This window comes from Saimiri boliviensis, chromosome 14 (genome assembly GCF_048565385.1).
Source record: "Saimiri boliviensis isolate mSaiBol1 chromosome 14, mSaiBol1.pri, whole genome shotgun sequence".
Lineage (NCBI taxonomy): Eukaryota > Metazoa > Chordata > Mammalia > Primates > Cebidae > Saimiri > Saimiri boliviensis.
In genome coordinates this window covers 19,612,006-19,638,675 of record NC_133462.1, presented here as the reverse complement: position 1 = coordinate 19,638,675, position 26,670 = coordinate 19,612,006, and the positions used below count along the sequence as shown (strand labels likewise).

Genomic DNA, 26,670 nt, shown 5'->3' with positions numbered 1-26,670 from the left:
ATATGGCTATTTGAAGTCACTGAAAATAAAGATTAGTAGTATTAGAGTTAGTGATACTGAGCCAGGAGCTAAAATTCCTGAGGGGCAAAAGCCTGCATATGAACACATCACTGCAACAGAGAGAGATAATACATGGTATAGGCTGATGAAATGATGGCATTAGATTTTAGAGAAGGGGACCAGGCATGGTGTCTCACACCCATGATCTCAGTACTTCAGGAGGCTGAGGCAGACAGATCAGTTGAGGTCAGGAGTTCGAGACCAGGCTGGACAACATGGTGAAACCCTGTCTCTACAACAAATACAAAAATTGGCCAGGCGTGGTGGCTCACGCCTGTAATCTCAGCACTTTGGGAGGCCGAGGCGGGTGGATCACGAGGTCAAGAGATCGAGACCATCCTGGTCAACATGGTGAAACCCCGTCTCTACTAAAAATACAAAAAATTAGCCGGGCATGGTGGCGCATGCCTGTAGTCCCAGCTACTCAGGAGGCTAAGGCAGGAGAATTGCCTGAACCCAGGAGGCGGAGGTTGCAGTGAGCCAAGATCGTGCCATTGCACTCCAGCTTCGGTAACAAGAGCGAAACTCCGTCTCAAAAAAAAAAAAAAAATACAAAAACTACCCAGGTATGGTGGTGTGCACCTGTAATCCCAGTTACTTGGGAGGCGGAGGCATAGAATTGCTTGAACCCGAGAGGCAGACGTTTTAGTGAGCCAAGATCGCGCCATTACACTCCAGCCTGGGCAACAGAGTAAGACTCTGTTTCAAAAAAAGAAAGGATGTTAGAGAAGGAAAGACAGTTGTCTGACACCAATAATGAGAAGCAAAGAGGACAGTGGTACGAAGGCTGTGGGAGGAAAAAAAAAGCCAGCACTTGAGGTGTCCTCAGGGAATTAATGGTTAATTAAATCACACATGGAAAATCTTGTAACTTCACAACTTGGGGTTTTCCAGTGAGATGTAGTAGGAACTGGTGTTGGGTGATCTCACTGAGCAGAAAGACTTTGCTGTGTGAAGCTTTAGGATTAGATGGAGATAGGATTGGTGTTTATGTGGAAAAATTGAAGATCTTGCTGGAAAATAGATGATCATCAATTACAAACTCCAGTTTTAGACTGAATAGAATATGTTAGACTTGGGTCACATCTATGAAAGTCTGGATTATTCTATATTAATATTCTTTAATTTAGGAGCATAGTATATATACAGGGAAAGACGGTAGATGATGACAGTTAAGATTTATATGTAACCTTAGAAAAGACCTTAGAGATTTTGTTTACCCCAGAGATTCAAGTTTAAGAGAATTATTAAATCCCTTATTGTAAGATTAAATAAGGCTGGGTGCAGTGGCTCATGCCTGTCATCCCAACACTTTGGGAGGCCAAAGTGGGAGGATTACTTGAGCCCAGGAGCTCAAGACCACCCAGGGCAATATAGTGAAACCCTGTGTCTTAAAAAAAAAAAAAAAAGATCAAATGTTGTGCTACCAATAAAAATCATATTACAGTTACAATAACTATTGCCAGATAACAAACCACCCCAAAATTTAGTAGATGTAAAACAAAAGTCATGGTCAAGCTTGCAAATCCACAATCTCAGCAGAGCTTAGTAGGGATCGCTCACCTCTGTTCCATGTGGTATCAGCTGAAATGGCCTGATTGGGAGCTAGCTGACCCACTTTCAAGATGTTCCCTCACATGGCTTGCAAGCTGTTGCTGGGTGTTGTTTGGGGAGCCTTCATTCCTTTTCCCATGAGCTATGCCATGGGCTGGTTAGGCTTCCTAGGAACATAGTGGCAGGATTTCCAGAATGAACATTCCCAGAAAGTAAGGCAGAAGTATGAGATGTTTTTGTGATCTAACCACAGAAGTCACATAATCACTTCTGCCATATTCTATAGGTTGAATAAGTCACAGATGTCCTCTCAGGTTCAAGAGAAGGGGACACAGACCTTTACACCAGTTGGAAGAGGGATGTCAAGGTTACACTGAAGAAAGATATTTGGGATGCAAAATACTGCTTTGTCCATCTATGAAAAATATAGTCTGTACCAGATGTGTACTAAAGAATTTGCAGGAAAACTAAAAATACCTATGGCATGATAGTCACAATCATGAAGAAAATTCTTCAAGTTCTTTTTCTCAAGATAGAGATTTTAATAAGACATTTTAGAAAGATTTAAAAGTTTTCAACGATTTAATATAATAGGGAGCCTCTACTTATTTTCTTAATTTCTAGATGACTGATTAACAGGAATTTCCCACCTACTCAAGAAGATGCGTCTGCAGAAATTGAATTGTTTAAGAACATGTAGGCACTCCACTTCAGTCACACTAAATTCCTGTTTGACCCATGTCCCAGGCTTAGCCTGTATACTCAATAGACTGTCTCCTTTCTTGCAGTGCCTTCTTTTAGCACCTCTCTTTTCTTTTTTAAAAATGTTTCTTATAATTTCTAAAATAGTACTATGACTTGTCATTTTAGGAGTTGGTGATGTTCAGAGATGTGGCTATAGATGTCTCTCAGGAGGAATGGGAATGCCTGAACCCAGCACAGAGGAATCTGTACAAGGATGTGATGCTGGAGAATTATAGCAACTTGGTGTCACTTGGTAAAGTTATCTAAAAATTAAAAATCTCTCCAAGTACTTTCCTCAGTTAAAAAGAAAAAAAGAATCTGACAATTCAGAATTCCTCTAACAATTCATAATGTACTTCTTGGAATTCCTGCTTTCTCCCCTATTAGGGCTTAGCTTTCAAATAACTGGATGAATTTTCTCTTTATGTATTGCAGAAAGAAGCACAGCTAAACAGAGATTCATTTTCATTTTCCCCATCCTTCCGTGTTCTTTTGGTCCTTTCTTATAACTCTTCCTTGATGTTTAAGGGGCAGAACTGGAAATCTGTAATGTTAATGCATACACTATCAAAGAAACCAGACTCTCTTTTGTTTCACTTCCACTGTACTAAATCTGCCAATGTACTAGCATAAGATTAAAACTAGACACTGGGTTCCAAGAGTGAACCTTTTTCCTTTCCTGGGTAATAGAGTGGTAGGCTGGAGTAATAAATGTTTATTTACTATTCTCAAATGAACACTTCTCCATTTCCTATGATAAATGTACTCTCTTTTATCTTTAATTTTTTAAATTTTTTAATTTTACTTTTTTTTTTTTTTTTTTTTTTTTGAGACCGAGCTTTGCTCTTGTTGCCCAGGCTGGAGTGCAATGGCATGATCTTAGCTCACGGCAACCTCCGCCTCCCAGGTTCAAGTGCTTCTCCTGCCTCAGCCTCCCGAGAAGCTGGGATTACAGGCATATGCCAACACACCCAGCTAATTTTGCATTTTTTAGTAGAGACAGGGTTTCTCCATATTGGTCAGGTTGGTCTTGAGCTCCCAACCGCAGGTGATCTGTCTACTTTGGCCTCCCAAAGTCCTGGGATTACAAGTGTGAGCCACCGTGCCTAGCCTTTTTTTGTTTTTATTTTTTTAACAGAGTTTTACTCTTGTCACCCAGGCTGGGGTACAGTGGCACAATCTTGGCTCATTGCAACCTCCATCTCCCAGTTTCAAACAATTCTCCTGCCTCAGCTTCCTGAGCTGAGATTACAGGTGCCTGCCACCATGCCAAACTAATTTTTGTATTTTTAATAGAGACAGGATTTCACCATGTTGGCCAGGTTGGTCTTGAACTCCCGGGCAAGTCTTGCACCTGACCTGTACTCTCTTTTAAATGATTTGCCTTTGGCAGTTATTTTTTAATAACTTTGTACAGTTAACATTAAAAAAAATATGAGGCCCAGTGCAGTGGCTTACACCTGTAATCCCAGCACATTGGGAGGCTAAGGTGGGTAGATCCTCTGAGGTGAGGAGTTCAAGACTGGCCAATATGGCAAAACCCCGTTTCTACTAAAAACACAAAAATTAGCCAGGCGCAGTGGCAGGCGCCTGTAATCCCAGCTACTCAGGAGGCTGAGGCAGGAGAATCACCTGAATCCCAGAAGTGGAGGTTGCAGTGAGCTGAGATCGCATGATTGAACTCCAGCCTGGACCTTGTCTCAAATCAATCAATCAATCTATAATGTGCTACGGAACTGTGAGAGAATACATTTGTGTTGTTTTAAGCCACCCAGTTTGTGGGACTTTGTTAATGGTAGCCCTAGGAAATTAATAGAGGGGAATCAAGAGTGAAACTCCATCTCAAAAAAAAGAATAAATATCTCAGGAAGCTTCCTTTTTTTTTATCACAGTAAAATCAAAGAAAGTTTGCATAAATTTAAGTACCATTTTATTGCCTATTTGTTTGCTTTGTTATGATCTGTTTTCATCTGAATATGAATATTTCATCTCTTCTCCTTTATTTCCTCTGTATCCCTTATCAAGTACCTTTTTGATCTGTGATTTATTTTTTATTTTAATCAGTTCTGAATCACTGTATTTGGATACTTTTATTTCTGTCTCATCTCAGTTTCTTTTCTTATAACTAGGACTTTCTGTTTCTAAGCCAGCCATAATCTCCTCATTGGAGCAAGGAAAGGAGCCCTGGATGGTTGTGAGGGAAGAGTCAGGAAGATGGTGCCCAGGTGAGTGAGCAAGCACAGGAAGCTCTTGCAGGGAGCAGGCCACCTGGTCAGAATGTTGGGTTGGCAAGGTTATTTTAAAGCAAATACTTAAGGAAAACCTAATTTCAAAACATATCACAAAGCTATAGTAATCAAACAGTGTGGTACTGACATAAAGACAGACATGTAGACTAATGGAATAGAATAGAGATCCCAGAAATAAATACTTGCATAAAGAGTCAAATGATTTTAGACAAGGGTGTCAACACTTTAGTGGAGAAAACTCTATTATCCACAGGCAAAGGAATACTATTGTACCCTTATCTTACACCATATAGAAAAATTAACTCAGAATGGATCAAAGACCTTGGCCAAGCATGGTGGCTCACGCCTGTAATCCCAGCACTTTGAGAGGCCAAGGCAGGCAGATCACGAGGTCAGGAGATCGAGATCATCCTGGCCAACATGGTGAAACCCCATCTCTACTAAAAAATACAAAAATTAGCTGGGCATGGTAGCACATGCCTGTGATCCCAGCTACTCAGGAGGCTGAGGCAGGAGAATCACTTGAACCAAAGAGTTGGAGGTTGCAGTGAGCCGAGATCACACCACTGCACTCCAGCTTGGCGACAGAGCAGACTGTCTCAAAAAAAAAAAAAAAAAAAAAAAAAAAAAAAAAAAAAAAAGAATGGAAAAGAATGGATCTGAGACCTAAATGTGAGAGGTAAAACTATAAAACTCTTAGAAGAAAACATTGGAGAAAAGCTTCATGATACTGGATTTGGCAATGATTTGTTGTGTATAACACCAAAAGCACTGGCAACAAAAGCAAAAATAGACAAATGGGACTACATCAAACCTAAAAACTTCTGTATATCAAAGGGCACAATCAACAGTGTTTATTAATTTTGTTTGTTTGTTTTGAGACAGGGTTTTGCTCTGTCACTCAGGCTTGATGGAGTGCAGTGATACAAACTCGGCTCACTGCAACCTCTCCCTTCTTGGCTTAAGCAATCCTCCCATCTCAGCTTCTTGAGTAGCTGGAACTACAGGCACATACCACCATGCCTGGCTAATTTTTTAAATTTTTTGCAGAGGTGAGGTCTCGCTATATTACCCAGCCTGGTCCCAACATCCTTAAGCAATCCTCCCACCACAGCCTCCCAATGTGCTAGGATTATAGGCATGCATCACTGTGCCCAGCCTGTTTATTAATTTTTTAAAAGATTCAGGCTGGGCTCAGTGGCTTACACCTGTAATCTCAGCACTGGGGAGGCTCAAGTGGGAGGATTACTTGAGCTTAGGAGTTTTGACCTATCTGGGCAACATAGCAAAAGTCCTGTCTTTACAAAAAATTAAAAATTAAAAAAAATAGCCAGGCATGACAGTACGTGCCTGTAGTCCCAGATGTTCAGGAGACTGAGATGGGAGGATCGCTTGAGCCCAAGAGTCTGAGACTACAGTGAGTCAAGATCGTACTACTTTATTCCAGTCAAGGTGACAGTGCAAGATGCTCTCTCAAAATAAATAAATAAATAAAAGATTCATACAGGTTGCTTTGCTAGGTGATGGCAATACATTTTTAAAGTATTATGGAGACATTTTTAATTTAGTAGGGGATCAAGAATACATGGATGTTCTAATAGAATCTCTAGGGAAAAAAATGGTTAGAAATTAGGAAAGTTAGAAAAAGTAATATATGACTATATTGAGGAGGTGGAGATGGCAGAGGGATGATTGAGAAGGGAGGAGGTCAACTAGGAAAGTTCAGGGTGCTATAGGCCAAGAGCAGATCCATTCTATAGGCCAGAGTTCTTTGATGATGTCTGTGACTGATTAAAGTGCTACAGGCTGAATATGGTGGCTCATGCCTGTAATCCCAGGACTTTGGGAGGCCAAGATAGAAGGATTGCTTGGGCCTAGGAGTTTGAGACCAGTCTGGGCCATATAGCAAGACCCTGTCTCTACCGAGAAAAATTAAAAATTAGCCTAGCATGGTGGCATGCACCTGTAGTCCTGGCTACTCAAGGGGCTGAGTTGGAAGGAATTGCTTGTACTGGGGAGGTCAAGGCTGCAGAAAGCCATGATTCTGCCATTGCACTCTAGTCTGGGTAACAGAGCAAGACCCTGTCTCAGTCAATCAATAAAATGTTACAGAACTGTGGATCACGAGGTCAAGAGATCGAGACCATCCTAGTCAACATGGTGAAACCCCGTCTCTACTATAAATACAAAAAAAAAAAAAAAAATAGCTGGGCATGGTGGCGCATGCCTGTAATCTCAGCTACTCAGGAGGCTGAGGCAGGAGAATTGCCTGAACCCAGGAGGCGGAGGTTGCGGTGAGCCGAGATTGCACCATTGCACTCCAGCCTGGGCAACAAGAGTGAAACTCCGTCTCAAAAAAAAAAACAAAAAAGACACAAACAAAAAAAAGAGATCGAGACCATCCTGGTCAACACGGTGAAACCCCGTCTCTACTAACAATACAAAAAATTAGCTGGGCATGGTGGTACGTGCCTGTAATCCCAACTACTCAGGAGGCTGAGGCAGGAGAATTGCCTGAACCCAGGAGGCGGAGGTTGTGGTGAGCCGAGACCGTGCCATTGCACTCCAGCCTGGGTAACAAGAGCAAAACTCCGTCTCAAAAAAAACAAAAAAAAAAAAACCAAATTATGTAATTTCATGAATGTTACATAAATGGAATCCTGTATATGGGTGTTTGTTTTTTACATTTATGTACAAATTTATACATGAAAATAAGTCTTCATTTGTTTACAGTAAATGCTCAAGAGTGTAGTTGCTGGGTGGTGTGATAAATCCATTTTAAGTTTTGCAAGGAGCTGCCAAATTATTGTCCACAATGGTGGTACCGTTTTACATTCTTACAGCCATGTATGTGTGATCCAGTTTCTCTAGTCATAGCCAGCTTTTGGTGTTATAATTTTTTTTCATTGTAGCTATTCTATTAGGTAGGTAACTATATCTCATTGTGGTTTTAATTTGAATTTCCTTAATGACAAATAATGTTGAACAACTGTGTGTGCCATCTGTGTATCCTGTTGATTGAAATATCTCTTCATGCCTTTTGCCTATTTTCCAGTTTGGTTGGTTTTTTACTGTTGAGTTTTCAAAGTTCTTTTTGTATCTTAGACAGAAGCGCTTTGCTGGATATATGACTTGCAAATATTTTCTTCCAGTCTGTAATTTATTTTTTTATCCTTTTAACAGGGTCTTTGCAGAGCAAAAGTTTTTAAATTTGATGAGTTCTAATTTATCTTTTTTTTTTCCTCTTCTGAATTGTGGTTTTTGGTGTGTGTGTGTGTTTAGTGTAATGCCTAAGAACTTTTTGCTTAGTCAAAGTTCTAAAGGTCCTTATGATTTTCTCTAATCTGTTTTAGAAATTTTATAGTTTTACATTTTTCATTTAACTTTGTGGTTCATTTTGAGTTCATTTTTATAAAGTTGTGAGATTTAGATGAAGGTTCTTTTTTTTTTTCTATGGATGCCCATAGCATTTATTTATAAGTTATCCCTTCTCAGGTGAATAGCTTTTTCACCTTTGTCAAAAATTAGTTGTGCACATTTGTGTGGCACTATTTCTGGGTTCTCTGTTCTGCTGCATTGATCTTTGTGACCATCTCTCTTCTAATGCCACCTTTCATGATGGCTGCAGGTATATAGTAAGCCTTAATAGTGGAAGGAGTGATTCTTCCCACTGTGTTATTTTTCACAATTGTTTTGGCTATCCTTAGGACCTTTTTCTTTGCATATAAGTTTTAGAAAAGCTTGTCTGTGTCTACAAAAAACTTGCTGAGATTTTCATGGGAATTGTGTTAAGTCTATAGCTGAAGTAAGAGAGAACACCTTTACTCTGTTGAGTCTTCCAAAGCATGAACACAGCCTGTCTCTCTAAATATTTTTGTTTTCCTTGATTTGTTTTATTAGCATCTTACAATTTTCATTATACAGAATCTGTACATGTTTTGTTATTTTTATACCTAAGTATTTCATCTTCTTTGGAGCATTTGTAAAGGGCATTGCATTTTTATATTGGAGTGCAGTTGATTTTGTGTATTAATCCTGTGACCTTACTCAACTTAAATATTAGTACTAGTTTTTTTTTTCTATTTTTTCTTAGAGATTTATACTTATAAACAAATTATCTACAATCATTTTCTTTTCATATTGTAATCTATGACTTTTATTTCTTTTTCTTACCTTATTAGAATGGCAAGAACTTCTAATACTATGTTGAATAAGGGTGGTAAAAGTGGACATCTTTATGTTCTCCCTATTTTGGAAGGAAAGCATTCAGTCTTTTAATGTTAAGTAGGATGTCAGTTCTAAGAATTTTGTAGATGCTTTATATTATAAGGTTGAGGAAATTCCCTTCTCTTTATAATGCCCTGAGTTTTTTTAAAAATATGAATGAATATTGGGCCGGGTGCGGTGGCTCAAGCCTGTAATCCCAGCACTTTGGGAGGCCGAGGCGGGTGGATCACGAGGTCAAGAGATCGAGACCATCCTGGTCAACAAGGTGAAACCCCGTCTCTACTGAAAATACAAAAAATTAGCTAGACATGGTGGCACGTGCCTGTTATCCCAGCTACTCAGGAGGCTGAGGCAGGAGAATTGCCTGAACCCAGGAGGCGGAGGTTGCGGTGAACCGAGATCGCACCATTGCACTCCAGCCTGGGTAACAGGAGCGGAACTCGGTCTCAAAAAAAAAAAAAAAAAAAAAGAATATTGATGTGATCATGTTTTTTTTTTTAATCATATTTATATGTTACATTGAACAATTTTCCAATATTAAATGAGCTTCTTATACCTAGAATAAATTACAATGAGTCATGGTATATTATTATTATTATTATTATTTTTTTTTTTTGGAGACGGAGTTTCGCTCTTGTTACCTAGGCTGGAGTGCAATGGCGCGATCTCGGCTCACCGCAACCTCTGCCTCCTGGGTTCAAGCAATTCTCCTGCCTCAGCCTCCCAAGCTGGGATTACAGGCAGGCGCCACCACACCCAGCTAATTTTTTTATTTTTAGTAGAGATGGGGTTTCACCATGTTGACCAGGATGGTCTCGATCTCTTGACCTCGTGATCCACCCGCCTCGGCCTCCCAAAGTGCTGGGATTACAGGTGTGAGCCACCGCGCCCGGCCCATGGTATATTATGCTTCTTACTCATTGTTGGGTTGGATTTGATTTGCTAAAATGTGGTTAACAACTTTTTCATTTAGGGTCATGAAAGATGCTGATTTGTATTTTCTTTGTTGTGGCACCTTAGGCTGGTTTTGGTATCAGGGTAATACTGGCCTTATAAAGTGAGTTGAGAAGTGTTGTGTTTTCTTATGTTTTCTGGAAGTAATTGTGTAAAATATCATATGTTTGGTAAAATTCTCCAGTGAAATAGTCTGAACCTGGAGATTTCTTTTGGAGAGATTTTTAATTATAAAATTCAATTTATTTAATAGTTATAGGACTATTCAGATTACCTATTTTATCTCAGCAGAGTATCAGTATTTTGTGATTTTCAAGGATTTGGTCCATTTCTTCTAATTTGTTGAACTTATAAAGTTGTATGTGATGTTCTTAATATTCTGTATATTCATATACATAATGGAGAGATATATATATATATACTTACAGTTTTTTGAAAATTTTTTTCTTTAATACTCTTTGACCCATGAATTATTTTAAAATTAATTATTATTTTAATTGAAAATACAAATTATATGTATTTATGGTATACAACATGATGTTTTGATATACATATGTTATAAAAATGATTAAGTCTAGCTAATTAACATATATATTACCTCACATTCTTCTTTTCTTATTCCGTCACAACATTTATTTCAGAAATTTATTTTTGTGTGTAAGGGAGAACATTAACATCTACTTTCCTAGCAGTTTTTACATTTACAGTATACTGTTTCAGCCAAGCATGGTGGCTCAGGCCAAGTGCGGTGGCTCACACCTGTAATCCCAGCATTTTGGTAAGCCAAGGCAGGTGGATCACCTGAGGTCAGGAGTTCAAGACCAGCCTGCCTAAGATGGTAAAACCTTGTGTCCACTAAAAATAAAAAAAATTAGCTGGGCATGGTGGCCCACACCTCTAATCCCAGCTACTCAGGAGGCTGAGGCAGGAGAAATGCCTGAACCTGGGAGGCAGAAGTTGCAGTGAGCCAAGATCATGCCATTGTACTCCAGCATGGGCACCAAGAGCAAGACTCTGTCTCAAAAACAAAAACCCAATATACTGTTTCAAGATAATTTATAATTTATTGGCAAAGCCTTTTGGGAAGCATGCTTTAAAATCTTTGCCAGATAATTCCAACATGTGATTCATCCTTGTATTTGCATTAGTTGGTTGCCTTTTCTCCTTCAGATTTTTGTTTTCTTGGTTTTTGGTATGACAAGTGATTTTCCTTTGTACCTTGGATATTTTAGTTATTATGTTTCAGAGAGTCTTGATTCTATTCTAATCAATTTGAGCAAGTAGTTATCCTGTTAGATTTAGTAAAGATCTGATGTACTTTTGTAGACTAGTTTCAGTGACAGTTTAGTTTTCAGAACAATTATAGTGCTATTCTGATCTGCTCCATACCTCTCGTGCTGCTGGGGCCAAAAGCACATGAAGAGGTGTTCACCACTACTAGCCATTAGGGAAATGCTAATCAAAACCACAATGAGGCTGGGCACAGCGGCTCATGCCTGTAATCCCAGCACTTTGGGAGGCCAAAGTGGGTGGATCACTTGAGGTCAGGAGTTTGAGACCAGCTTGGCCAACATGGTGAAACCCTCTGTCTGCCAAAAAATACAAAAATTAGCCAGGCATGGTGGCACGCACCTGTACTCCCATGGTGGTACTCTGGAGGCTGAGGTACAAGAATCACCTGAACCTAAGAACTGAAGGTTGCAGTGAGCTGAGATTGCGCCACTGCACTCCAGCCTGAGTGACGGAGTGAGACTGTCTGAAAAACAAAAAAATAAACAAACAAAAAAACCCACACATAATGAGATATCACCTCATACTCAATAGGATGGTTAATATAAAAACAAACAAACAAACATAAAATAACAGGTGTTGCCAGGTACGTAGAGAAATTGGAAACTTTATGCACTATTGGTGGGAATGCAAAATGGTACAGTGTATTAGATCATTCTTGCATTGCTATAAAGAAATACCTGAGACTGGATAATTTGAAAAGAGGTTTAGTTGACTCATGGTTCTGCTGGCTTTATAGAAAGCATGGCCCTGCTCAACTTCTGGGAGGAACTTTTATTCATGGTGGAAGGCGAAGGATAAGCAAGCACTTTACATGGTGAAAGTAGGAGCAAGAGAGAGTGGGGGGCGTGGGGAGGTGCCACACAGTTTCAAATGACCAGATTTCATGAGAATTCACTCACCATCATGAGGATAGCACCAAGAGAATGGGGCTAAACCACTTATGAGAAAACAGCTCCCATGATCCAATTACTGCCCACCAGGCCCACCTCCAACACTGGGGATTATGATTCAACCTGAGATTTAGAAGGGACACATATCCAAGCTATATCATACAGCCACTATGGAAAACAGTATGGTAATTTCTCAAAACATTAAAAATAGAATTGCCATATAATACAGCAATTCTACTTCTAAGTATACACCCAAAAGAATTGAAAGTAAGAATGCAAACTGATGGTTTTATACCCATGTTCATAGCAGCATTATTCACAATAATCAAAAGGTGGAAGCAACCCAGTGTCCATCAATATATGAATAGATAAACAAAATGTGGTATATGTCTACAATGGAATATTATTCTGCCTTAAAAAGGGAGGACATTGGGACGGGCGCAGTGGCTCATGCCTGTAATCCCAGAGCTTTTGGAGGCCAAAGTGGGTGGATCACCTGAGGTCAGGAGTTCAAGACCAGCCTGGCCAACATGGTGAAACCCCATCTCTACTAAAAATACAAAAATTAGCCAGGCGTGGTGGTGAGCGCCTGTAATCCCAGCTACTCAGGAGGCTGAAGCAGGAGAATCCTTGAACCCCCAAGGTAGAGTGAGCCGAGATCATGCCACTGCACTCCAGCCTGAGAGACAAGAGCAAAACTCCGTCTCCAGAAAATAATAAAATTAAAAGGAAGGACTCTCTGTCACATGCCGTAACTTCGAAGAACCCTAAGGACATTATGCCAAGTAAAATAAGCCAGTCACCAAAACACAAATATCGTATGATTTAACTTACATGAGGTATTGAGAGTAATCAAGTTCACAGAAGCAAAGCAGAGTGGTGGTTGCCAGTAGCTGGGGCTAGAGGGAATGGAGAGTTGTTATTTAGTGTAGAGTTTAAGTTTTGCTTCTGAAGAGTTGTTGCACAATATGAATACACTTTTTTTTTTTTTTTTTTTTTTTTTTGAGACGGAGTTTCGCTCTTGTTACCCAGGCTGGAGTGCAATGGCACAATCTCGGCTCACCGCAACCTCCGCCTCCTGGGCTCAGGCAATTCTCCTGCCTCAGCCTCCTGAGTTGCTGGGATTACAGGCACGCGCCACCATGCCCAGCTAATTTTTGTATTTTTAGTAGAGACGGGGTTTCACCACATTGACCAGGTTGGTCTCGATCTCTTGACCTCGTGATCCACCCCCCTCGGCCTCCCAAAGTGCTGGGATTACAGGCTTGAGCCACCGTGCCCGGCTATGAATACACTTAATACTACTGAACTATACACTTAAACATGGTTAAGGTGGTAAATTCTATTTTATGTGCTATTTTACCACAATTAATTTTTTTCTAAAAATATGAGAGGTATATTGTAAGACTTAGCAGTGTGTAGCTTGTATTTAAGCCTATGGAAAGAGTATATATTAAGAAGAGAGCTGGCCAGAGCCTGAGTTCTGGGACATTCCAACATGTGGAAGTCAGGGAGAGGAAGAGAATGTGTTAAAGGGAACTGAAAACAAGTGGTCAGAGAGGTATGAGGATAACCAGGAGAATATGGTATACAGGAAGCAAGGTGATTGATTAGATGTGTCATAATGCTGAAGAGGCGAGTAGAGTAAGGATTGGCACTTGAGCACTGATTTTGGCAAGGTGATTTTCTTCGTGACCTTAGCTAGAGATGTTTCAATTCCATTACAGGAGTTGAAATACGTATGGGAGTGGATTACAGAGAAAATGGCTAATTTACACAGTCATTTGATTTAAAACAAAGGTAAGGAAAGGATGGTCTTTTCAGTAAATGATACTGAGTAAATTGGGTATCTGGAAAAATAGGAAGGTTGAAAATGTAGTCCAGGTGGATTACAGATCTCAATAGGAAAGGTAAAATAGTTAAATTTCTGGAAGATAATATGAGTTTATTTTCATAACCTTGGGATTGGATTACTTAAAATTAAGAACTTTTGTTCGTTAAAACTTATTACTAAGAGAATGGCTGAACCCACTGGCTCACACTTGTAATCTCAGCACTTGGGAGGCCAAGGCAGGTGGATCACTTGAGGTCAGGAGTTTGAGACCAGCTTGGGCAACATGGCAAAACCCCATCTATACTAAAAATGCAAAAATTCACCAGGCGTGGTGCCACACACCTGTAATCCCAGCTACTTGGGAGGCTAAGGCAGGAGAATCACTTGAACCTTGGAGGCAGAGGTTGCAGTGAGCTGAGACTGTGTTACTCTACTCCAGTCTGGGTGACAGAACAAGATTCCATCTCAAAAAAAATTATATATATATATATATATATATATATATATATATATATACACACATATATATACACATATATATATTTACATACACACACACACACACACACACACACACACGTATATTACTAAGAGAATGAAATTGGCCAGTGCCAGTCCTAGAGTGGGAGAAGACATCTGTAATACATAAGTTGGTCATATGTAGAACTTACAAAGAATTTCTATAAATCATTAAGAAAAGACAACTGAGAAATCAGCCACATGTCCAATTTACTGATGAATGAATAAATAAAATGTGGTATATCCATACAATGAAATAGTATTCAGCCATAAAAAGGAATGAATGCTACAACTTGGCTGAACTTGAAAACTTGCTGAGTGAAAGCAAAACCCAAAGGTCACATATTATATGATTCCATTTATATAAAATGTCAGAATAGGCAAATTCAGAGACCTAAAACAGACTAGTAGTTGCCGGGGTGGGGGAAAGGGGAAAGTAGGAAGTGACTATGGGTGTTAGGGTTTTTTTGGAGTGATGCAAATGTTGTGGAATTAGATGGTGGTGACAGTTGTATATCATTGAGAATGTATTAAAACTTACTGAATTGTGTACATTAAAATGGTCAATTTTATGTTACATGAATTTTACATTAAAAATCAATGTAAAAATCAAAGGCCTGGATGGCAGTTTATTAAAGATATCCAGTTGGCCAATAAACATGAAAAAGTGCTCAGCTTTATTTGTCCTCATGGAAATTGCAAATTACACTACGATGTAAACATATCTGCCTGGTGGCTAAACAGAAGATTGACAATAACAAGCATTGGTGAGGATGTAAAGAACAGGAGTTCTCTGACAGCCTGATGGAATTTTTTTTTTTTTTTTTTGAGATGGAGTTTCGCTCTTGTTACCCAGGCTGGAGTGCAATGGCGCGATCTCGGCTCACCGCAACCTCCGCCTCCTGGGTTCAGGCAATTCTCCTGCCTCAGCCTCCTGAGTAGCTGGGATTATAGGCACGCACCACCATGCCCAGCTAATTTTTTGTATTTTTAGTAGAGACGGGGTTTCACCATGTTGACCAGGTTGGTCTCGATCTCTCGACCTCGTGATCCACCCACCTCGGCCTCCCAAAGTGCTGGGATTACAGGCTTGAGCCACCGCGCCCGGCCTGGAATTTTAAATTAGAAATATTTTTTTCATGACAGAGCCTCACTCTGTCACCTAGGCTGGAGTGCAGTGGTGCAATCTTGGCCCACTGCAACCTCCACCTCCTGAGTTCAAGCAATTCTCCTGCCTTAGCCTCTTGTGTAGCTGAAATTACAGGGACCCACCACCATGCCCAGCTTATTTTTCTATTTTTAGTAGAGATAGGGTTTCACCATGTTGACCAGGCTGATTTTGAACTTCTGACCTGAAGTGATCCGCCCATCTCAGCCTCCCAAAGTGCTGGGATTACAAGTGTGAACCACCACACCTGGCCTAAATTTTAAAATTGTTGCATAGTGTCAACTAAAGCTGAATAAATTTATATCCTATGATGTAGCAGTTTCACTCCTATGTGCATACCTAACAGAAAAGAGTTCCACCAAAAGAAATGTACAAGAATGTTAATAGCACTACTTATCATAATAGTAAACTATAGGAAGCAACCAGAATGTCCATCATAAGGTGTATGGAAAAATAAATTGTGTTAGAATGAAATGCTATATACAGTGATCAGTCTCAAACTTTTTTCCCTCTGGATGTCTATATGCTCTTAAAAATTATTGAGGACCCCAAGAGCTCTAGCATATGTAGATTGTATCTTTCAATATTAACTATCTTAGAAATTAAATATAGGAAAAATGAAATATTTAATTAATTTAAAAATAGTAAACTACATGTTAAATAATGTATGATGTTTTCCAAAACAAAACAAAAATATTTAGTGTGAAAAGTGGCACTGTTTTTCAATTTCTGCACATTTCTTTCTTTTTTTTTTTTTTTTTGAGACGGAGTTTCGCTCTTGTTGCCCAGGCTGGAGTGCAATGGCACGATCTCGGCTCACCGCAACCTCCGCCTCCTGGGTTCAGGCAATTCTCCTGCCTCAGCCTCCTGAGTAGCTGGGATTACAGGCACGCGCCACCATGCCCAGCTAATTTTTAGTATTTTTAGTAGAGACGGGGTTTCACCATGTTGACCAGGATGGTCTCGATCTCGACCTCGTGATCCACCCGCCTCGGCCTCCCAAAGTGCTGGGATTACAGGCTTGAGCCACCGCACCCGACAATTAATATTTTTATATATTGGTGCTATGTGCTAATATAACAAATAATTTATTAAATAGGTAAACACTTCTTAAATTTTTATTGTGTTGTAAATACTTAACATGAAATCTACCCTCTTAATGGATTTTTAGGTGTACAATACAGTATTGTCAAGTGTGGGCACAGGATTGTGCAACAGATCTTTTTTGTTGTTGAGACAAGGTCTCACTCTGTTACCCATGTCGGAGTGCAGTGAAGTAATCACAGCTCACTGAAGCCTGGACCTCCCACCAGGCTCAAGCAATCTTCCCACCTCAGCCTCCCAACTTGCTGGGACCACAGGACAGGTACATACCAGTATACCCAGCTAAATTTTTATTTTTGTATATTTTTACCCAGCACTTTGGGAGGCCAAGGTGGGTGGATCACTTGAGTCCAGGAGTTTGAGACCAGCCTGACCAGCATGGGGAAACCCCATCTCTACTAATGATACAAAAAAATTAGCCACTGTGGTGGCACAAACCTGTAATCCTAGCTACTTGGGAGGCTGACACAGAGAACTGATTGAACCCAGGACGCAGTGGCTGCAGTGAGCCAAGATTACACCACTGCACTCTAGACTGGGCCACAGAGCAAGACTCCATCTAAAAAAACCCAAAAACCAAAAAACAAAAAACTTGCCAGGCACGGTGGCTCACTCCTGTAATCCCAGCACTTTGGGGGGCCAAGGTGGGCAGATCACCTGAGGTCAGGAGTTTTAGACCAGCCTGGCCAACATGATGAAACCCCGTCTCTACTAAAAATACAAAAATTAGTTGGATGCGATGGCACATACCTATAATCCCAGCTACTTGGGAAGCTGAGGCAGGAGAATTGCTTGAATCTGGGAGGTGGAGGTTGCAGTGAGCCGAGATCATCCCACTGCACTCCAGCCTGGGTGACAGAGTGAGACTCCATCTCAAAAAAAAAAAAAAATTTTTTTCAAATACAAGAAATACATATTCTCTTTTTATTGTATAATAAAATATTATTATAAAATGAAATATTCTTTTGTTTCCATATATGTACATGGAAAACTTGGGGATTTCACAATAATTTCTTAGACAATAATGAGGTTACAGACATAAAAGCAGGTATAAATAAACAGAGTTTTTAAGAGCACAGTAGAAGTACTGGTAACAAAGCTAATCTCTGAAAGTACACATTTATTCTCCAAACCTACTACTCCAGAAACTTCTATAATACACAGAAATACATAATCACACGTTCTATTAGATTTCAGAATGTGACATCATCACAGTTCTAGTAGTCTCATAGTAAGAGAATACGTGAAAAAGGCAAATGTCTCAGGATTAGTATGAAAATAGCTTTGACCTTATAGACTTCCCAAAAGGGTCTCAGGTACCCTCCACAGTCTTTGGACCACCCATTGAGTACTGCTGCTATATAGTAATGAAAATGAAGAAACTACTACTGAACCCGGGAGGCAGAGGTTGCAGTGAGCCAAGATCGCTCCACTGTATTCCAGACTGGGCAACAGAGTGAGACACTGTCTCAAAAAAAAAAAAAAAAAGTTCTCCAAGCCTTTTCTCTCTTATGTGGACTATTTGCCGTTACCTCTCATTGCTGCCATAGATGTTTTATTTCTCTTATGGTACAAAATGAGGAGTTAAAATATATTTCTTATCTTTCAGACTTGGCATCCAGAGATGAGCCCCAGAAATTGTCTCCAAAAAGAGATATTTGTGAAACAGAATTATCCCAGTGGGTTAACATGGAAGAATTTGAAAGCCGTAATCTTGAGAGAGCAATTTTTAGAGATATCTGGGAAGGCAACTGTCATTTTGAGCAACATCAGGGACAAAAGGAGGGCTATTTTAGACAATTTTTGATTAACCATGAGAACATGCCCATTTTTAGCCAACATACTTTACTCACTCAAGAATTTTATGATAGAGAGAAAATCTCTGAATGTAAAAAGTGTAGAAAAAACTTCAGTTACCATTTACTTTTTAGTCACCACAAAACTCATTCTGAAGAACTTTCTGAATGTAAAGAATGCACAGAAATTGTTAATACACCATACCTTTTTAAACAACAGATAATTCAAAATGGTGACAAATGCAATGAGTGTAAAGAATGTTGGAAGGCCTTTGTTCATTGCTCACAACTTAAACAACATCTAAGAATTCATAATGGTGAAAAACGCTATGAATGCAATGAATGTGGGAAGGCCTTTAATTATGGCTCAGAGCTTACTCTACATCAAAGAATTCACACTGGTGAGAAACCTTATGAATGTAAAGAATGTGGGAAAGCCTTTAGACAGCGATCACAGCTTACTCAACATCAGAGACTTCATACTGGTGAAAAACCCTATGAATGTAAGCAATGTGGGAAAGCTTTTATTCGTGGCTTTCAACTTACTGAACATCTGCGACTACATACTGGTGAGAAACCTTATGAATGTAAAGAATGTGGGAAGACTTTTAGGCATCGCTCACATCTTACTATACATCAAAGAATTCACACTGGTGAGAAACCCTATGAATGTCGGGAATGCGGGAAGGCCTTTAGCTACCACTCAAGCTTCTCTCACCATCAGAAAATTCATTCTGGCAAGAAACCGTATGAATGTCATGAATGTGGGAAGGCTTTCTGTGATGGCTTACAACTAACCCTACATCAGAGGATTCACACTGGTGAGAAACCCTACGAGTGTAAGGAATGTGGGAAGACTTTTAGACAGTGTTCACACCTCAAAAGACATCAGAGAATTCATACCGGTGAGAAACCTCATGAATGTGTGATATGTGGCAAGGCCTTTAGACTTCATTCACACCTTATTCAACATCAAAGAATCCATACTGGTGAGAAACCCTATGAATGTAAGGAATGTGGGAAAGCCTTTAGCTATCATTCAAGTTTCTCACACCATCAGAGAATTCATTCTGGGAAGAAACTGTATCAATGCGGGAAGGCATTTAATCATGGATTACAACTTAACTTACATCAGACTCTTCATACTGGTGAGAAGCCAGTCACATTTCCACTCATCCCTCCCCATCCTACTCTAGCATCATGAAATTTGTTGATGGAAATATACATTGTCTTTGTTTTATTTAAGGAAAAAGTTGATAAGCTACCATGTTTCATTAGTATTGATTTATTTAACTAATTCTTGAAAACCAAATGTTTTTAAGTGAGAAAACGGAAAAGTGTAAATTTTGCTCTCATTTTTTTTTTTTTTTTTTTTTGAGACGGAGTTTCGCTCTTGTTACCCAGGCTGGAGTGCAATGGCGCGATCTCGGCTCACCGCAACCTCCGCCTCCTGGGCTCAGGCAATTCTCCTGCCTCAGCCTCCTAAGTAGCTGGGATTACAGGCATGCACCACCATGCCCAGCTAGTTTTTTCGTATTTTTAGTAGAGACGGGGTTTCACCATGTTGACCAGGATGGTCTCGATCTTTCGACCTCGTGATCCACCCGCCTCGGCCTCCCAAAGTGCTGGGATTACAGGCTTGAGCCACCGCGCCCGGCCAATTTTGCTCTCATTTTAATGCTGTTTTTGAGTTACTGTATTAACCATTATTGAGAACAAATCTTCTAAAATTACATTTCACTGAAACCAGTGAAATACAGCATAAATAAAATGAAAACAATTTCCTCCCCTCCCACAAATCTGAGATAACTAGTATGTTAATTTCTTCTTCCATTATGCTCAAACAACTTGTACACAGAAAACATTTGTTGCATGTGTTTGGAGGAGGTTTTATCCCTGTATGGACATTTTAGTGCCTTGTCCTTTTCACAATAATCATGAATACTTTTCCAGCTCAGTACATAAAGATGTAACCATCTTTAAGCTTCAGAATATTTCTAGAATGGAATGTATGTCAGCATTTTGAGCCATCACCTACTATAGACATTCAAATTGTTTCTGATTTTCACCTGGAACTCTCACGCAGTAAACATTCTTACCCTTTTTGTTTCTGTCTAGCAAATTCCAAACAGTGGGATTAAAGAGTATCTGGTGTATGTATTCTGAGATTACATTTATCTTTTAAAACCTTTTTTTTTTTTTTTTTTTTTTTTTTTTTTTGTATTTTTAGTAGAGACGGGGTTTCACCATGTTGACCAGGATGGTCTCGATCTCTTGACCTCGTGATCCACCCGCCTCAGCCTCCCAAAGTGCTGGGATTACAGGCTTGAGCCACCGCGCCCGGCTATCTTTTAAAACCTTTTAATTTTTTTGTTTAAATAATAAAAGCACACATTATAAAAATGCAAAATTTGCCAAAAATGTGAAAATTAAATGTCCCCTAATATTCAGTTTTGTAGCCACTCACTTTCTCTCCGCAGGTGCAACAAGTACTATCAGTTTCTTTCTTTCTAACAGGAGTATTCCAAGTAAGTTTTGTAAATTCTTCAGACAAAAGTACATTATTCATAATATGTAATTTATTACACGGTCCTATCATTAGTCCACGTTTGGCCCACTTTATTTCATTTTTTTTTTTTTTTAGACAGGGTCTAGCTTTGTCACCCAGGCTGGAGTGCAATGGTGCAATCTTGGCTCACTGTAACCTCTATCTCCGAGGTTCAAACAATTCTGCCTCAGCCTCCTGAGTAGCTGGAACTACAGGCATACACCACCATGGCCAGCTAATTTTTGTATTTTTAGTAGAGATAGGGTTTCACCATGTTGACCAGGCGGGTCTTGAACTTCTCACCTCAGATGATCCACCTGCCTCAGCCTCCCAAAGTGCTTGGACTGCAGGTGAGAGCTACTATGCCCAGCCCACTTCATTTTTTTTTTTTTTTTTTTTTTTTTTTTTTTTTTTGAGACAGGGTCTCACTCTGTTACCCACGCTGGAGTGCAGTGGTGCAGTCTCAGCTCACTGCAACCTCCGCCTCCTGGGTTCAAGCAATTCTCCTGCCTCAGCATCTCAAGTAGCTGGGATTATAGGAACTTGCCACCACACACGGCTAATTTTTGTAATTTTAGTAGACAGGGTTTCACCATGTTGGTCAAGCTGATCTTGAACTCAACCTTGTGATCTGTCCACCTTGGCCTCCCAAAGTGCTGGGATTACAGGTGTGAGCCACAGCTCCTGGCCACCTGCTTCATTTTTAATATATTCCAGGAATTTTAAAACTTTGTGGTAATTATCAATTTACTGCCTCTCAACTCTGAATCCTTTACTGCCTGCTCTGCAGTATTGGAACTGGATTCTGTGAACACTTCTCCTTTGTCACCTGGCATGATGTTACTCTCTCCCAGCAGAGTGTGGGGAGGACACTAGAGGAGGAGGGTTTTTTCTCTTCCTAGGTTTGTTTCACTCTTATCAGGCTCCTGTAGTACCTGCAGCAGTAGCCCTTGGCTCCTGTAGTATGTGGCCTCCAGCAGCACCGGCCTCTAACATGCCCTTGGGTGGCTTCACAGCGAGTAATAAGGGGTAGTCATCTCTGAAGCTGGCTTTTGCCATCTACCCAGAGGTTGACTTCCTGAAAGTCCTACCTCTCTGCCATTCTGAACCATGTCTATGCCCTTTCAAAGAAGGCCTGGATTTTGGCCCTGTGGGAGAGTGGGCTATTTTGGGGCGGGTATCTCAGTCCATGCTTTCTAGGGTCAATCATGGCTACCAGTTTCTTTTGTATTCTACGAATATTCTAGGTAAAAATTTTAAATCCTTTGGACAAAAAGTAAACAATAACTTCATTAACACTATATTATAGGGTGGATTTATATAGGTTTATACTTAAGAGATTTATTTTTTACTTCCTCAATCCAAGAATTCACATCCTTCATTGGTTCTCAAAAATTCTCAACTATTTCCACTTATAATATTCCTCTTCCTCATTCTCTGCCCACTTCTCCCTTCTCTGTCTACCCTCTGAATTATACATTGGTCTTTTCCTCGCTGTCTTTTTAGAAGGTCTTTTGCTTATTTGTCCAACAGTACTGTCAAAAACAAAACTCCTTGTGTGTACATTTTTTAACATTACGTATTTTATATCATGCTATACAATCAAAAATTTGTTTCAATCAGTTAATAAGTTCTTTTTTTTTTTTTTTGAGATGGAGTTTTGCTCTTGTTACCCAGGCTGGAGTGCAATGGCGCAATCTCGGCTCACTGCAACCTCCGCCTCCTGGGTTCAGGCAATTCTTCTGCCTCAGCCTCCTGAGTAGCTGGGATTACAGGCACGTGCCACCATGCCCAGCTGATTTTTTTGTATTTTTAGTAGAGACCAGGATGGTCTCAATCTCTCAACCTCGTGATCCACCTGCCTCGGCCTCCCAAAGTGCTGGGATTACAGGCTTGAGCCACCGCGCCCGGCCAATAAGTTCTTATGATTAAGTCTCTTTTTGTGATTTACAGGGTAGTTAAGGAGGGAGTAGGGTCAAGGGGGATGTGGATGTGGCTATAAAAAGGCAACATGAGGAATTCTTGTGATGATGGAAATGTTCTGTTTTGACCAAATGTCAACATCATGCTTATGATACATAGTTTTTCAAGACAATTAGCATTGGTGAAAACTTAGTAAAGGGAACATGAGATCTTATTGTATTATTATTGCAACTGCATATACTCTAAGTTTGTCTCAAAATAAAAACCTTAATTTGTTTTAAAGTTAGGAAAGATCATTTCAGACAAATATGTGAATCTGAGTTATCAATTTACTGTTATGTAGAACAGGCGACTTTATTATGTTTCCCAATGCAATTCTGAATTACTAGTGATTAGGTTGTCTTTAATTTAAAAAAATGAAACATTCATAGGCTATTTTGCATGTGTGTGAGACAGGGTCTTTGTTGCCGAGGCTGGAGTGCAGTGGCATGATTATAGCTCACTGCAGCCTCATTTGTGGTTACTTAACTGATTTACATTTTTCTCTGTTTATACTTTCTGGTTTGTATACATTAACATAATGATCTGTTCTTAAAAAGACAAAATATTGACAGAAATTGGATACACACATGCATTAACCTATTCCTTGTGGAAATCAATAATAAACATACTATATTCTTTCCTTCTTCTTTTTTTTTTTTTTTTTTTTGAGATAGAGTCTTGCTCTGTCACCCATGCTGGAGTGCAGTGGCACAATCTTGCAACCTCCGCCTCCTGGGTTCAAGAAATTTTCCTGCCTCAGGCTCCCACGTAGCTGGGACTGCAGGTGCATGCCACCGTGCTCAGCTATTTTTTTGTGTATTTTAGTAGACACGGGGTTTTACCATGTTGCCCAGGCTGGTCTCAAACGCCTGAGCTCAGGCAATCTGCCCGCCTCAGCCTCCCAAAGTGCTGGGATTACAGGCGTGAGCCACCGTGCCAGCCTATATGCCTTCTTTGATTACAACTATTATAAATTTTGTATTTCTCTCTTGAGTGTGATTGTAAACTCATACTCAACTTGTCTCAATAAGATATATTTATTCTTTTTTTTTTTTTTTGAGAGAGAGAGTTTCGCTCTTGTTGCCCATGCTGGAGTGCAATGGCGCAATCTTGGCTCACTGTCACCTCTGCCTCCCAAGCAGCTGAGATGACAGTCACCCATGACCACACCTGGTCAAATTTTTGTATTTTTACTAGAGATGGGGTTTCACTACGTTGAAACTATGTTGGCCAAGCCCAAAGTGCTGGGATTATAGATATGAGCAACCTTGCCCAGCCAATAAGATAGATTTATTTTTATCTGATGTGGATTAAAACTGTCAAAACACAACCAATGGATAATGTTAACATGCTTTCTAACATGCACAAAGCTAGAGCCAGGAATCACCTTATAGTGTCTTTTTATCTTTGCCACAACAAAATGTTCCTCATCCATACTGATTTTTTATCTTTCCATAAGATAGCAATCAACACACATAGGTATAATCCCAGCACTTTGACTGAAGTGGGTGGATTGTTTGAGCTCAGGAGTTTGAGACCAGCCTAGGCAACATGGTGAAACCGTGTCTCTACAAAAAATACGAAAATTAGCTGGGCATGGCGGAACACACCTGTAGTCCCAGCTACTTGGGAGGCTGAGGTGGAAGGAACATGAGTCCAGGAGTTCAAGGCCACAGTGAGTGGAGATTTCTCCACTGTACTCCAGGCTGGGCAGCAGAGCAAGACCCTGTCTCAAAAAAAAAAAAAAAAAAAAAGGCCAGGCGTGGTGGTTCCTCACACCTATAATCCCATCACTCTGAGAGGCCAAGGTGGGTGGATCACCTGAGGTCAGGAGTTCAAGACCAGCCTGCGACCAGTTTTGCCAACATGGCGAAACTCCATCTCTACTAAAAATACAAAAATTAGCTAGGCATGGTGGCACACACTTGTAACCCCAGCTACTCAGGAGGCTGAAGGAGGAGAATTGCTCCAACCCGGGAGACACAGCTTGCAGTGAGCCAAGATTGTGCCACTGCACTCCAGCCTGAGCAACAGAGTGAGACTCCCATCTCAAAAAAAATAAAAATTGAATAATTAACTACTCTGAGGAGCCTTGTACTTTTGCTACAGTATTTTGTATTTAACGTTATTTAATGGTATTTTATATTCAATTAAATACTATTTAATGGCATTAAATACAAAAATCTGTGTAGTGAGTTAGGGGTATATGGTAGTGGTAGACAAAAGTGTTGCTGCTGCTGTGTGGCCACATTTGGTGGTGTAAGGAGCTAGCAAACATTTTTTTAAGATTATGTTATATAGTATGAATTATTTCTGACATCAGAGAATTTTATCTCATGGAATCATGTTTGGTGTAGATTATTTAAAATGTTTACAGTTGATTTATGAGAAGGGTATCTGCTGAGGAATAATGGAAATACTTGTGTTTTAGGAAGATCCCTCTATTGGTTTTAGTGGAGTATGAACTAGGGATTTGTGTAATAGTGGAGGAAAGGACAGACTGAGGGGGCAGAAGGAGAAATAAACAGACGAGGAGGCTATCAGCTATTGAAGCCTATTACCAGAATCCGTGTTGGAGAGCTTTGGAATTTACAAAGAAATTGATTTGAAGACAGCAGATGCAAATCTCAGATAGTAAGAAGGTATAATCATCAGAAGCTATTGATGAGGTATTGGGTGGTGATAAGAAAACAAGATTTCATAGTGATCCTCAGACACTTAGGAAATGTACCTGCAGGCTCCCATATCAAGGATCTGTCTTACTTTAATTGATGCTGAGATACACATTTGTTTTTTCACATTTTAACATTTCTGAAGGAAGGATAAATGATGGATTAAATTATTAGTCAGCAACTATGCACTCCTCTCCCTTTTGAAGAATATAATGGACTTTGGATTTAGCCAATAGAATGTGAGTGGAAGTCATTTTTGGCAGAACTTTACATGTGCTTTCTTGTTATGACTTGGCTTTTGCTATTGGCCATCAGAAGAACATGCCACATATAGCCATTTGTTCTTCCATGAAAACCTTCCAAGAGTAGTGGCACTGCTTCACTTCCACCTTCTAAAACTCATGCAAATTTCTCTTTTGGACATGCTTATCTCAGAACTATATTAAGAAAGGGACTCTGAAAGAAAAAATTACACCTTAGCCAAATTGAACCACTTGAAAAACATCTCAAATACCTAACTACAGAAAATATTTTTGTCTCTTCCAGGAGTATGGATCAATATCAGTTTACCCTTAAACCCAAACTCAAATGTCCATGAGGGATTTACTTCTCCTGAGTACATGTAGCTATTGAAGTTTCCTAGTAATGTGGACATTGCACTTAAATTGCTCTCTCATCTGGGCATGCTCTGGACTTGATTTCTGTCACTTTACCCTATCTATTTCTCAAAACAAGTTTACATTTGTTGTGATAACAAATACATTGAAAACAAAGCAGCTTTGGTATCATATAACTGTCTGGAATTTTGTTTGTCAATCTTTTTTTTTTTTTTTTTTTTTTTTTTTTTTTTTGAGACAGAGTCTTGCTCTGTCACCAGGCTGGAGTGCAATGGTGCAATCTCAGCTTACGACATCCTGTGCCTCCCAAGTTCAAGCATTCTCCTGCCTCAGTCTCCCGAGTAGCTGGGATTACAGGCGCCTTCCACCACACCCAGCTAATTTTTGTATTTTGAGTAGAGACAGGGTTTCACCATGTTGGCCAGGCTGGTCTCGAGCTCCTGACTTCAGGTGATCCACCTGCCTTAGCCTCCTAA

General features: G+C 39.8%; 1 protein-coding gene across 4 annotated transcripts in view; it reads left to right on the top strand.

Moving 5' to 3' along the window:
- ZNF461 (zinc finger protein 461) overlaps positions 1-26,411 on the top strand; it is a 33,192-nt gene extending 6,781 nt beyond the window's left edge. For all 4 annotated transcript variants that reach the window (XM_003937403.4, XM_074386504.1, XM_074386503.1 and 1 more), the window contains exons 3-5: positions 2,485-2,611; positions 4,488-4,583; positions 18,206-26,411. In XM_003937403.4, the coding sequence (XP_003937452.1) occupies positions 2,485-2,611; positions 4,488-4,583; positions 18,206-19,596 (1,614 nt within the window). In that variant the 3' untranslated portion in view covers positions 19,597-26,411. The remainder of the gene's footprint in view (positions 1-2,484; positions 2,612-4,487; positions 4,584-18,205) is intronic.
- Positions 26,412-26,670: the final 259 nt, after the last annotated feature.